The sequence below is a fragment of the Esox lucius genome, chromosome 23, assembly GCF_011004845.1.
Source record: "Esox lucius isolate fEsoLuc1 chromosome 23, fEsoLuc1.pri, whole genome shotgun sequence".
In the NCBI taxonomy this organism is placed as follows: Eukaryota; Metazoa; Chordata; class Actinopteri; order Esociformes; family Esocidae; genus Esox; species Esox lucius.
The window spans coordinates 23,694,120-23,708,889 of record NC_047591.1 but is presented as its reverse complement, the minus strand read 5'-3'; the positions used below and the strand labels follow the sequence as shown (position 1 = coordinate 23,708,889).

The window sequence follows — 14,770 nt, the reverse complement described above, 5'->3', positions numbered from 1 at the left end:
TCCCTGATTCCTTCAGTCTTCTGAGGCCGTGTCGTGGAAGCATCATCCTGGAACCGTAACCAGGACAACAACAGCAGAGTGGCCTGTACAAACCCCACCCTGTTCACTGTACCTCCAGACAGACAGAGGACGGGCTGAAATATATCTGCGGTTCATTGCTGTCTGATACACCACAATATCGACTTTTGATTGTAATCTGTATTACCAGAGGACTTTGTTTCACCTCAGCAACTACAGAGTCTGTCTGAACCACAACATGTCTACTCTTTAACAGCTTGTCCTGAGATGATTTCTGGCTCTCTCTCTTCCTCTGTCTGTTTCTCGTTTGGTCTCTCTGTCTTTGTGTGTCTTTTTCTCGTGGCCTCTGTCTCTCCCTCCTTTTCTGTCTGTCTGTCTCTGTGTGTGTCTGTTTGTCTCCCTCACCTGCCTCTCTCTTGTTCTCCAGCGTATGCGGTCAGAGAGAGACTCCCTGAAGGAGACTATAGAGGAACTCCGATGTGTCCAGGCTCAGGAAGGACAGCTCTCTACAGGTAGAACACACTCCGTCCTTGCTCTGAGTACTCTTCTGTCATAGTCCTTGTCTGGACAGAAGGTGTTTGAGCCGTCCTTGTTGCGGTGACGGGTTTGCTGTCATTTCCTTCCATCTCGGTTTCTGTTAATCTACTTTAGTGTGTCAGTTATCAAAGTTATCTTTGTGTTCATCCAGGCATGGTTCCGCTCGGCAGTAACGAGGGATCTGATTCGCTGGCTGCAGAAATTGTGACCCCAGAAATCCGGTATGATTGGTTGAGGCCCCGGAACATTCCACAGAGTGTCATGCATGTTCCTTTTATTCAGTAGTACACAATGTCTCCTGGTATATCCTATACATCTGGTTGGCTTGCAGGAACGTAAACACCTGTTGGGTCAGAACTAACATTTTCTTGATTATTTACCCTAATCCTCACCCTGCTGTTAGTGTTTAGAAGATTAGTGTGAACCATTTGCATTTCGGTGAAATGCCGTGTTGTTAAATTGAGTCCTGTGGAGGCTGCAGATCAAGGCCCAGGCCCAAGTGCTGTTGACTGGGAGTCACTGACACCATGTCGTCATTCAGCTGCTGACTTACATCAGCCCTGTTCTTGCACATCTCTGTGTTTGGTTTCCAAGAGACTTCCTGGCTGCTGTGCTATCATGCTAAACCAAAGCTAGCATAACCTTCCTGGAGCTAGCCTAGCCTAGCGTAGTTGCTGCTGTTATATACACAAAAAAAACACTTAGTGTCCAGTCAAGTAGCCTCTAGCCACACCCTGTTAAATAATAAAATACTGCTTAACTATAAAAGCCAATAGCTAGACCCCAGGACAAGACAGTGGGAAGGAGACATTGTTACTACTAAACCACTGTTTTATAGTATACCACTAAAAACTAAGAATATATTGTACAAGCTGTTGAAGGGCTCTCTGTCTGTAGCCTTCAGCGCTGCCATGTTTCTCTTCTCCTAAGCCCTTCAGTGCCTCCTGTTAACAGCCCTGTTTATGTTTGGTGGTGAATGTTTTAATGCTGAATCACTGGTCATTTGATAGGAGTCATACTGGACCAGTCTGTCTGACATGGGCCTAGCGGACAAAGCCTTGTAACACGTTTCTCTGCCTCTTATGGACTGGAGCATGAGAGCAGTGTTAGAAAGCTCTATATTACTCTGTGTTACTAGAACACTGCAGTATGAGAACACCTTGTTAAAGGGCTGTGTTACTAGAACCCTGCAGTATGAGAACACCTTGTTAAAGGGCTGTGTTACTAGAACCCTGCAGTATGAGAACACCTTGTTAAAGGGCTGTGTTACTAGAACCCTGCAGTATGAGAACACCTTGTTAAAGGGCTGTGTTACTAGAACCCTGCAGTATGAGAACACCTTGTTAAAGGGCTGTGTTACTAGAACCCTGCAGTATGAGAACACCTTGTTAAAGGGCTGTGTTACTAGAACCCTGCATTAGGAGAACATTGTAAAAAGGCTCTATTATTAGAACCCTGCAGTATGAGAACACATTGTTAAAGGGCTGTATTACTAGAACCCTGCAGTATGAGAACACCTTGTTAAAAGGCTCTATTATTAGAACCCTGCAGTAGGAGAACACTTTGTTAAAAGGCTCTATTATTAGAACCCTGCAGTATGAGAACACATTGTTAAAAGGCTCTATTACTAGAACCCTGCAGTAGGAGAACACATTGTTAAAGGGCTCTATTATTAGAACCCTGCAGTATGAGAACACATTGTTAAAGGGCTCTATTACTAGAACCCTGCAGTATGAGAACACATTGTTAAAAGGCTCTATTATTAGAACCCTGCAGTAGGAGAACACTTTGTTAAAAGGCTCTATTATTAGAACCCTGCAGTATGAGAACACATTGTTAAAGGGCTCTATTACTAGAACCCTGCAGTAGGAGAACACTTTGTTAAAAGGCTCTATTATTAGAACCCTGCAGTAGGAGAACACTTTGTTAAAAGGCTCTATTATTAGAACCCTGCAGTATGAGAACACATTGTTAAAGGGCTCTATTACTAGAACCCTGCAGTAGGAGAACACATTGTTAAAAGGCTCTGTTATTAGAACCCTGCAGTATGAGAACACATTGTTAAAAGGCTCTATTACTAGAACCCTGCAGTAGGAGAACACATTGTTAAAGGGCTGTATTACTGGAACCCTGCAGTATGAGAACATGGGGTTAAAGGGCTTCATTACTAGAACCCAGTATGAGTGTCCTGTAGCATGTTTGCTAAAGACGTTAAGGTGTTCGAAAATCAACTCAGTCTTTTGGGTCTGTACACAGGTTTTATGATAGCAGGTGTAGCGAATGATGTAACAAGTTATTTTGTGTGTCTGTCCATTTCAGTGAAAGGCTGATTAGACTGCAGCATGAGAACAAGATGCTGAAGTTAGCTCAGGAAGGATCTGACAACGAGAAGATTGCCCTGCTTCAGAGTCTTTTGGAAGACGCTAACAGCAGGAAAAATGAACTGGAGACTGAGAACAGGTAACAAAAGCTACCTCAGAGACACACACAGACACACACACACACACCTCAGAGACAGACACACACACACCTCAGAGACAGACACACACACACACACCTCAGAGACAGACACACACACACCTCAGAGACAGACACACACACACACACACACACACCTCAGAGACAGACACACACACACCTCAGAGACAGACACACACACACACCTCAGAGACAGACACACACACACACACACACACACCTCAGAGACAGACACACACACACACACACCTCAGAGACAGACAGACACACACACACACACACCTCAGAGACACACACACACACACCTCAGAGACAGACACACACACACACACCTCAGAGACAGACACACACACACCTCAGAGACAGACACACACACACACACACCTCAGAGACACACACACACACACCTCAGAGACAGACACACACACACACCTCAGAGACAGACACACACACACACCTCAGAGACAGACACACACACACACACACACACACACACCTCAGAGACAGACACACACACACACACCTCAGAGACAGACACACACACACACACCTCAGAGACAGACACACACACACACACACACACACACCTCAGAGACAGACACACACACACCTCAGAGACAGACACACACACACACACACACCTCAGAGACACACACACACACACACACACACACCTCAGAGACAGACACACACACACCTCAGAGACAGACACACACACACCTCAGAGACAGACACCTCAGAGACAGACACACACACACACACACCTCAGAGACAGACACACACACACACACACACCCACCTCAGAGACAGACACACACACACACACACACACACCTCAGAGACAGACACACACACACACACACCCACCTCAGAGACAGACACACACACACACACACACACACCTCAGAGACAGACACACACACACACACACACACACACCTCAGAGACAGACACACACACACACACACCCACCTCAGAGACAGACACACCCACACACACACCCACCTCAGAGACAGACACACACACACACACACCTCAGAGACACACACACACACACCTCAGAGACACACACACACACACCTCAGAGACAGACACACACACACACACACCCACCTCAGAGACAGACACACCCACACACACACCCACCTCAGAGACAGACACACACACACACACACCTCAGAGACAGACACACACACACACACACACACCTCAGAGACAGACACACACACACACACACCCACCTCAGAGACAGACACACCCGCACACACACCCACCTCAGAGACAGACACACACACACACACACCTCAGAGACAGACACACACACACACACACCCACCTCAGAGACAGACACACCCACACACACACCCACCTCAGAGACAGACACACACACACACACACCCACCTCAGAGACAGACACACCCGCACACACACCCACCTCAGAGACAGACACACACACACACACACCTCAGAGACAGACACACACACACCCACCTCAGAGACAGACACACACACACACACACACACCTCAGAGACAGACACACACACAGAGATGAGTGATGTTGAATGTGTGTTCCAGACTGGTAAACCAGAGACTGATCCAGGGTCAGAGTCAGGTGGAAGAGCTCCAGAAGAGCCTCCAGGAACAGGGATCTAAAGCTGACGATGTGAGTAGAGACCAGCCAAACCCCCACCCTGCCCCCACCCTGGTGCTGATGAGGAACAGAGTTAAGGAGGTTCATTACATTACCTGTCTGAGTGGGTGCTCCTTAACCCGCTACATCCTGTTGTTGACATTTAACTCAGCACGGACCGGTTGGTTGTCATGTCTCACTAATATTCTAACACTGTGTGTGTGTGTGTGTGTGTGTGTGTCTGTCTGTGTTCATTCTCTGTTGTCGTCACACTTGTTGTAGCGTTTTGGTTTTCCTGCCAGCCTATTCCATTGGAGGTTAAAGGTCAGGTCGTGTTTATAGAGCTCTCCTGATTGGATAATGGATCTACATCGTCAGGAGAAGTGATGTGTGTAACATTGTTTAGAAGCTCCTTTTTCCGTCCGTCATTCCGTCTTTTTCTCCCAACTGCATGATAAACCCTCCTAACTGATCCTGACCATGACTCCTTCCCACTCTTCTCCCATTCGTTCTCTCTCTCTCGAGTCTCTTTGAGGGTCCCTGGTTTTGTCCGGCATTAAATCCCCTCTATTCTCTCTTAAATCCTGCTTCCTCCCCCCAGGCGATTGTACGTATGCCCTGAAGATCAATCTGTTAAGACACAGCAGCTCTCTGCTAACCGTTGTCATGTTTAAGTAAATCGTCTTATCGGTGGCCTGGGTCGTCAGGGTGATGTCTGTTCTCGCTGGCTGCTTTGTTTCCTTGCAACACTTTAAAACATACCACAATAATTCATCTTCAGTTGGTGCATGATTAAACAAATAATTGACTCAAATAACTAGGATTATTTTTTTTACTCTTATAAAGCGTATTCGCCCATAGAGAAAATATTTTTGGTTTTCTTCACAGAAATCAAAACAATCAAATCAGTACACCAGCATCCAATTCAGCCTGGTGTGTAATACACCCATGGGTTCCAGTAGGTTGTTAGTGAATTTTCAGAATCGCGTGGGCCTGTACTGACTTCATTATTGATTTACAGTGGCCTCTAGTGGATGGCCAAGGTAGTGTCACGTCCTTATAACTTGAGCAAACCTTCTCTATCTTTTCTTTTTTAGTCAATCCTTCTTAAGAAGAAATATGACGAACACATGTAAGTAATAGTTTAACTACACAGTCACATTTGAATAGTTTCTATTGAATCAAAACTGTAAAAAGAAAGTTCAGTTAAACCGGCTGCTTGGTGGTTTTGGCATACTGTGAGCCTATGACCTGACAGATGTGATATTTACAGACTGTATGTTGCATTGTGTCCTGTAACTAAAAGGGAGAAGTTGCACCAAGTGAACAATGAGTTGCAGAAGAAGAGTGCCTGCATTGAGGACCTGGAGCCAAAGTACACCATTAGCTGTGAGCCAATGGAAGCTTTACTTCATGATAAATTTCAAACCTATTTTACAATGTAAACTTGGCTAAGGCTTTATGCGAAGTTGCTTCTTTGTATGTTCTAATGTTAAAACATTTTTTTAGTGATTGCTCCCCCAACACATGGGACTGTACTATTATTTAGCTAATATTTAAATTATTATTTATATTGGTATTTAAAATTGTCTTCATTTAGTGACTATGTGTACATTTACATTAAGTGCATACATTTTAAGACCTTAGGAGCTCTAATAAAGTATTAGTATGGATCCCTGGAGATGCTTTCCAATCAATAACACCGGCAGGAGTCAGGGCTGGGAGGTGAGGGGGGAGTTGGGGTATTAATTGAAACCAGGGTAAGGTTTGGAGATCTCCACCCTCCTTTTAAGTTTTAAAGTCATATTTTATTTAAAACCGTCCTCCAGGCCAGAGAGTGGAGGAATTGGAAGATGCGTTGAAAAAGAAGGATGAGGACATGAAACTGATGGAGGAGAGGTACAAGAAGTACCTGGAGAAGGCGAAGAGTGTCATCCGGACCCTGGACCCAAAACAGAACCAAGGATCAGCACCAGAAGTCCAGGCCCTGAAAAACCAGCTGCAGGAGAGGGAGAGAATGCTGCATTCTCTGGAGGTATGAGGGCGTTTGGTTGGGGCCCTAGTTGATCTATCTGGAGGTATGAGGGAGTTTGGTTGGGGCCCTAGTTGATCTATCTGGAGGTATGAGGGCGTTTGGTTGGGGCCCTAGTTGATCTATCTGGAGGTATGAGGGCGTTTGGTTGGGTCCCTAGTTCATCTCAATGGAGGAATGGGGGGGGGGTTTGGTTGGGGCCCTAGTTAATCTCTCTAGAGGTATGAGAGGGTTTGGTTGGGGCCCTAGTTCATCTCTCTGGAGGTATGAGAGGGTTTGGTTGGGGCCCTAGTTCATCTCTCTGGTGGAATGAGGGGGTTTGGTTAGGGCCCTAGTTCATCTCTCTGGAGGTATGAGAGGGTTTGGTTGGGGCCCTAGTTCATCTCTCTGGTGGAATGAGGGGGTTTGGTTAGGGCCCTAGTTCATCTCTCTGGAGGAATGAGCGGGTGTGCTTAGGGTCTTGAAACATCTCCCAGTGTTAATATTCCTGATGGTTGAATGTTTGTCATCTTGTTAAATCTGTTGCCTCCACAGAAAGAGTATGACAAGACCAAGAGCCAGCGAGACCAAGAAGAGAAACTCATAGTGTCTGCCTGGTACAGCATGGTAAATATGCTTACTCAAACCCCTGTAATCTGCCTGGTACAGCATGGTAAATATGCTTACTCAAACCCCTGTAATCTGCCTGGTACAGCATGGTAAATATGCTTACTCAAACCCCTGTAATCTGCCTGGTACAGCATGGTAAATATGCTTACTCAAACCCCTGTAATCTGCCTGGTACAACATGGTAAATATGCTTACTCTAACTCTGAGTGGTTCAGCGAGATGAGTAACGTTACATTATTCTCATCTGTAAACTGTCACTGCCACTAGAGGTAGCTGTTGACTTTCTCATGAGACTTGACCTGAGATATCATATTATAAACTGTCCAATATTTTTTTTTCTTCCAGTTAATCTTTTGACATAAGATCTATATCAGTGTTGATTTGATTGTTAAATAAATATTAATTACACAGGTAGGGTCAGATGTTGTCTCCCTGTGTAAACAGTTATAATGTCTTGGTGGCCTGGTGGTTTTTCATGGTCCTTGTCTCCTTCCAGGGCATGGCCCTACAGAAGAAGGCAGCAGAGGAACGCCTGGCTGGCACCGGTTCTGGACAGTCCTTCTTGGCCCGCCAGCGACAGGCCACCAGCACGCGCCGCTCATACCCTGGACATGTCCAGCCAGCCACTGCTAGGTAGACATAGCACCATGACCCCTACCTGACCCTTCACTCGGACCTTTGTCCCAGGGGGTCCGGTATTGCTATGGCCAGGTAGTCAAGGCACCATCACCCCAATCTGACCCCTCGACCCTGAGCCAACGTGTGTCCAACACACCGACAGAAAGACAGAAGCTCACAGTTCATTGGCTGTCGGACACTGAAGTGATTGGATTAACCTTCTACAAAAATGTCCTTCAGTCCAACATTCTACCTGGAGAATATACAGTATATAATAATTATGCACATTTCTGTAAACCTTTCTGTTATGTTTCATCTTCTGTTAGGTGTCATTTTGTCTAATAATGGTTAAAGTTTCTATGTAAAAAAAGAAAAGAAAAAAATAAGCAGATTGTGAGTAAGGGGGCTTTTTCTGTACACACCGAAGTTTCCCCTCCCATGTGACTGACAGCTGGGAGAGCTGTGGCCCATAGGCCTGGGCAGGAGCCTATCGCAACCAGGGAATTCACTCAGAGTGTGCAAGCATTTTGATTGGTTCATATTTACCTGCTTTTTGCATGCACAGCGCCCCAAGCTTCCTGCCTCTGTGTTTTGCTAAAACACAGATCATGATTCGTTCAGTTTGAAATGAGGATGTCCAATCAATGGAAGGGTCGGGGGTCAGCCAGGCTAGCTTGAATCCCAGGACCTCTATTGCAGCGAGTGAAATGATGTGGTGAACAGTGACTTAGTGGCTCAGTACTAAGCCTGTGTTCCGTGACGCTGTTCTGTTTGTCCGTTTTATTGGTCTGTTTTAGCCAGTCTGCCCTGGCCTGTCCAGGGATGTTTGTAAGGGTGAGTTGAAAAGAGACTGGCGTAGACTGTGGGCGAGGCAGTTCCAGCCGTGTTAGTAGCAGAAGGTTTTCTCGCAGTTTTCAGGATGTTGTGGTCTTTGGTCACCATTGGTGTTCAGATTTGACCAGGGAACCCGGAGTGTGTCCATATTTAGTGTTCTCCAGTAGATTGATTTGATTGATTGACCATCCTGAAACAAACCGAGCACCTCTACAGGCCTCTTGTCAGCCAGCAGTCCTTGTTGAGTGTTGTTTTCATTGATTACTGGTCAAGTGTCGTAATGTGTCGTTTTGGGGAATTCCCATCTGTTCTCCTTCCTCTATGACCTGTGTGAGAAAATAACACAAGTTAACAAACATATCAGCATTTTTGTGCCAATACACACATACATACAGACACATACATACATACATACATACAGACACACATACATACATACAGACACACATACATACAGACACATACATACATACAGACACACACACACACATATAAACACACATGGGGAACACCAGAAGGATCATGATACATCCATGGACCTGCAATACAAACCCATGTCCAGGTAGGAGAATCACTGCCTCCAACCAGCTAATGGCTTGGAAAGTCTACATCTTCAGATTTAGTTTGGGTGCGGGGGGTTGCATTTCAGTCTGGTATCTGGTTACTGTCATTCACTGCTACTGCCTTATATCTTCGAGCTGCCCAGGGAGGAAGTCTCTTGTCACACTTGAAGGTTGCAGTTAAAATCTGAGCTTTTGTAACTTTTTTCAAAGGTTATACCTGAGAATTTTTCCTACTGGATAGTATTTACTGCACAGAAGTACAATACATAGAATTGGAATTCCTGTTCAAATCAGCGAATCATCCTTTTTGTTTCTGTGCTTCTGTGTCTGTGTACTTTATCCCATCCATTGGTGAAATACCAATATATAACCTCTTTAAAAAAAATGTGTACAACCATTTTTGTCCCTGACATCTTTATAAAAAGTGCTATGTACAACAGTATGTGGACACCTTTGGACACCTGCTCTTCAAACATTTTCAAAATCATGGCCATTCATATGAAGTCCCCCTTTTCCTGATGTAGCAGCCTCCACTCTTGTGAGAAGGCCTTCCACTGGATGCTGTTTGATGGGGTTCAGGTCCGAGCTCTGTGCGAGCCAGTCCGGTTCTTCCACAGCGGTCGTGACAAAAAAAAAAGTTTCTGTATGTGCATAGGGGCATCGGAAAGGGACAAACCTGTTGCCTCAACATTGGAGGCACAGAATGTCTAGATGTCATTGTATACAGTATTGTGGAGATTTCCCCCCCATCAACATCTACAGTTGGCACTGTGCTTTCAGGCATGTAGTGTTCTCCTGGCAACCGCCAAACCCAGATTTGTCTGTTGGACTGCCAGATAATGAAGCGTGCTTCATCGTTCCAGAGAAATCCTTTCCACTGCCAGTCCCATGGCTCTACCCCGCTCAAGCCAACACAGGGCGATCGCAAGCGGACAGCGACTCGGACAAACCAATTAAACGACGCTCCAGATGAAATCGTTCTTCTGCTGACTTTGCTCTCAGAGGCTTTTTGAAAAGTGTGTGTTGCCAGCGAGGACAGACGGGTTTCACACCCTTCAGCCCTTGGTGGTCCCGTTCTGGGATCTTGTGTGGCCCTCTGCTTCACAGCTGAAATGCTGCTGAAATGTTACAAACTGACTTGTTGAAAAGGTGTCATCCTATGACCGAGGCATGTTGGAAGTCACTGAGCTCTTCTGTGGAGATTGCATGTCTGTGTTCTCATTTGAATGAACCTGTCAGCCCTGGGTGTGGCTGAAGTAGCTGAGTCCACTCATTTGAAGGGGTGTCCACGTACTTCTGTCTGTTTAGTGAATGGGTAACATCAGGGTAACATGTTTCAAACTTGTGACTGTTAAGAACAAAAATAACTTTTTCATTACTCTTTCTGATTAGCCAGCGCATGTGTGTATGTATGAGTCCTTTGTTAACAACTCTACAACCCCATGACCTGACTTGAACCCATCGTTTTTTACTATGCTAGTTGGCTTATCATAAGAGTTTTCAAACTGAGGTCAATGGACAGTCCGGGGTCGGCAGAAAACCACCAAGATGTTCTAGGAAGACACTGGAGAATTTCTGTTTTGAGTTCATTTGTAATTTTTTGCCCTGTTTTTTAGCTGTAACAAACAGTGGATTTATTAATGGCCTGTAGTTTTTTTCCAAATTCTTTTCATTGTTGTCGTCCCGGCAATCATATTTTCCTATCCAGTAATATAATATATGTTCAGATTAAATGAGATCAGGCCGCTGTTCCTACTGTTGAGGGTGCTGCGCTGGTTTGTTGCACTGGTTCCATTTGATCCTAAACCAGTATTGGTTTTTATACAGCAACATAGAATGTTGTTTTTAACTTTTTCATGCAACGCATTCCAGTAGATAAACAATCACATTTTCAGGTGCTTGGGCTTTCATGATGAAATAATTACTCCTTATCTTGTCTAATGCTTATCTGGTCCTACAAGACTAATCTATAATCACAACCCAGAGTTTAATTTCACTAACCCAGCCTGCTAGTGCCATTTGCTTCCTCCAGGTCTCTGTCCTGCCTCTCACTGGTTTGTTGTGTGTCCTCTCTCTCTCCCTCTTCTCCCTTTCAACAGGGATGTAATTGAATGACCAGCAGGCAGGTGCATGGTGGGACGTTTGTTGATTTGCATGACTTTATGTTGAGCTGGGCGAGCCTGCAAATAACCTGTCATCAGCCCCGCCCCTCACGGCACGGCGAGCAGCTGAGTCCTGATCATATCCAGGACAGCGGGAGGTGTGGTCTCCCAGGTGGCACCTCCCTCTAGGGCCTCCCTAGCCCCGTTACCCCCCCCCCCCCCCCCCTGTCTAATGTTGAACTCCTGACCCCCTCATCTTTAACATCTTAACCTGCTTGCTGAGTGCGCTTTTAACCCTTTGTTGTGGCGCTGCCATGTTTGGACTTGGACCTCTAGTGGGGTTAATTGGCTGACAATGTCTATCCACTATGGGACTCATTAGGTGACCTTGGGGCAGTTCTGGACTGGTTCTGACCATCATCTTGGTTGCTGTTTGTCCATCTGCATGCATTTCTGCCCAAAATGTGTCCGTTGTTTGTATTAAACTTGTGCTCTCTGTGCAGACCAGGACTTCATTTGCATAGGGTGTCTGATTGGCTCTCTTGACCTATCAGCATCATTCATTTGCTCTTAGTGGCATACAGCAAACGATGTGAGGGAGTTTAGCAAATGTGGCACTAGTGGGGATTTTATCCATCTGTGATGTTCAAGTGTGGATTTCTAGCGCCGAACATAAAATAATACTATTACATTTTATAGAATGAGGCAAGACCACCATCAATTGGTCACAGAGAACCACCTCTTTTGAAGGGAAAGTTTTAGTGAGTCAATGAGCACAAGCTAGTCTCATCTGTGTTGATCACAGGAGGTTTAACAGAAAGATTTCGGTTGCCAGTCACATGAAATGGTGACAATTTTGTTCTGTTACCAAGAATGATTCCACTTACATAACTTTTAAATCTTACAGTTAATCTGTAATATTTTTATTGTTACTGTTAATTGTTTTTCCCCATATTTGTTTAGTAGGAAAGAAATCATAAATTTTATTTAATGTTCTATACTTTGATAATATTTGTGTCCCTGAGTGAGAATATTACTAATCATTTATTTATTTTTTATTTTTCCAGAAAGCTATGCAGCATCACTAGATATTACTTATGATCTCATTAAATTGTTTTCTTTTTGGTATTTTAGTTTAGGTGGGAATCTAAATACTAAGTGTCCAAGGATTTTTTTTTTTTTTAATGTTGCATTTTCTGTGAGGTCCTTCTACCTTGATAAACAGTGGGAATGTTTGTTCTCTGAATTCGTGGGAAGATTTTAGTGCAACAAGGTTCCGGAAGTGTTATTGTGACAGCATGTTTTTCTGTGAACGTTTCCACTGACTATGATCAAGCAACTAGCAATACACGCCAATGTACTGTAATATAAACCTAGTTACCGTAAATTTAGTCCTCATTATTATGAGTTTGTCTTCTGTTTCAAGGCTTTTTGTTCTCTGTGGCAAGACGGCATCTGCCCTGGACTGATGAGACAAATGCATGAGTTACTATTTCATATTTATTTAATATCTGATCCTCTAATCACATGTATAGATATTTTTCAGTTTGACTGTATGTTTTATTTTTCATAAGGGCATAACCTCTGGCTTTTTGTTTTGGAATGCTTTCCTTGTTTTGTGACCTTATTACATAACCCTAAGCAGAACGATGTTACGCTTAGTCTTTCAAATGACGAAGCAACAGAAACATTGCAGGCTTCTATGTAGCCATGCCTTTAAGAATTAGATATTTTTTTGTTTTAATTGGGTTACAAGTCTTTGTAAAAACTGTAGGCTGTTGGCCCAGACAGCCTTTCAGAAAACCACTGCAGAGAGGGAAGCCATAAGGAGACTGCCACGTACAGGGTCCTGGTCATTTTTTTTCCAGTCTGTTTTGCAAGAGCGACTTGGCCCAGAAAGACAGTAATCAGTACAGAGTTAAAAGGTTTCTTACACGCATCACAATGGACACAGCAGGTGCTTCATTTGTCCTGCAGGACGTTGCCAGTTTTCCTTAAGAACTGGAGCCTGGCTTTGTATCACTGGACAGGCAGCAAGTCATTGGCGTTTTCTCGCGGTCGTGATCACGATAAAGTGCTTTTACTTCCAGCGTTGGTGTGAAAGAAGTGTGAGGAAGAGAGGGGCGCTGAAGGGCAGTAGCAATGTTGACGTTGTTGTTTTGACTTCAGATGATTTGTCCATATTAATATACAGCTGATGAACGTTGTTGGACATGTACGCCTGGTGTATAAGACCTTATAATGTGACTGTCTCCGGGGTAACAGCGGTGTGGTCCGTTAACTGAAGCTTTTATGTGTCCTAAATAATACCCTATTTTCTTTGTAGTACATTACTTTTCACCAAAGCCAAATGAACCCTGGTAAAAAGTAATGCACTCTATATATAAATATTATTTTTCTTATTATTATAGAATATGCTTTGATTTGAAATGCAACCCTAGCATCAGAACCAGTTACCACTTAATGTGAAAGCATTACGGCAACACTTTACCCTGACGTTATAATGCTTCATAACTTGTTATAGCCTATGAGCTTTTAAACTTTGCTGATACTAAGTTGGATAATACTGTATGTCTGTTAGCTATCTCAAAATGGCATGTTTTCCCCTGATCATCATGTGAGGATATTGTGTTTACAGCGGGCTATTACACATTATAACTGCATCCTAATACATTAACTGCAGGCTTTGAGTTAAGTTACCAAGGTTACAAATATTTTTTTCACTACCGTCCATAACAGTGGATCAGTCCCAGTGGATCAGACCTGTTTTTGTCCCCTGCTAGGTCCAGAGGTGTTTTGTCTGTCTTGCTAAGGTACCTGGTACTGGGCTAATATAGCATTAGCCTGGTTCTATTTGTGCTGTCTTGAAAAGGGATCTGGTAGAATGCGAGAGTCCTGCACAGGACATAAAACCTGATTGAACCAGATTGAGTGCAGTATTCAGTGGAATGCAACCAAAGCATTTCTCTCGGCCATTAGAAGTCTTGTAGTGGATAAGACACAAAAATATATAAACAGATGCTTTTCAGTTTATTCATCACCAGGTTTTATGGTTGCAGTCTTTTTTCATCCATAGGAAGAATACCTTTATTTTCCATTAAAATAAGTAGCAAAACAGCCCTTCCAGTTGCCAAGTTTTCTATTGATGCTTGTATACAATATGTACATAATACCTGTGGGGGGAAGAGATGCTGTGAGTTCATAGTGATTTGAGGGATAAAACATGATTCACTTAGATGGCTTTTCATTACCTGTTCATTTACACGTGGCGATACTAATGTGCTTCCTCTGCTACAACAGTGTACAGTTGGTAATCAAGTTGTAAATAAAGCTTGTATGAAACTCAAA

The 14,770-nt window shown here is 44.0% G+C and overlaps 1 protein-coding gene across 4 annotated transcripts in view; it reads left to right on the top strand.

Moving 5' to 3' along the window:
- Positions 1 to 14,770, top strand: part of hook3 (hook microtubule-tethering protein 3) — a 29,356-nt gene extending 14,586 nt beyond the window's left edge. For all 4 annotated transcript variants that reach the window (XM_034290016.1, XM_034290014.1, XM_034290017.1 and 1 more), the window contains 9 exons: positions 446 to 530; positions 707 to 776; positions 2,875 to 3,015; positions 4,610 to 4,697; positions 5,762 to 5,796; positions 5,971 to 6,053; positions 6,494 to 6,699; positions 7,231 to 7,302; positions 7,802 to 14,770. In XM_034290016.1, coding sequence (XP_034145907.1) covers positions 446 to 530; positions 707 to 776; positions 2,875 to 3,015; positions 4,610 to 4,697; positions 5,762 to 5,796; positions 5,971 to 6,053; positions 6,494 to 6,699; positions 7,231 to 7,302; positions 7,802 to 7,942 — 921 coding nt within the window. In that variant the 3' untranslated portion in view covers positions 7,943 to 14,770. The remainder of the gene's footprint in view (positions 1 to 445; positions 531 to 706; positions 777 to 2,874; positions 3,016 to 4,609; positions 4,698 to 5,761; positions 5,797 to 5,970; positions 6,054 to 6,493; positions 6,700 to 7,230; positions 7,303 to 7,801) is intronic.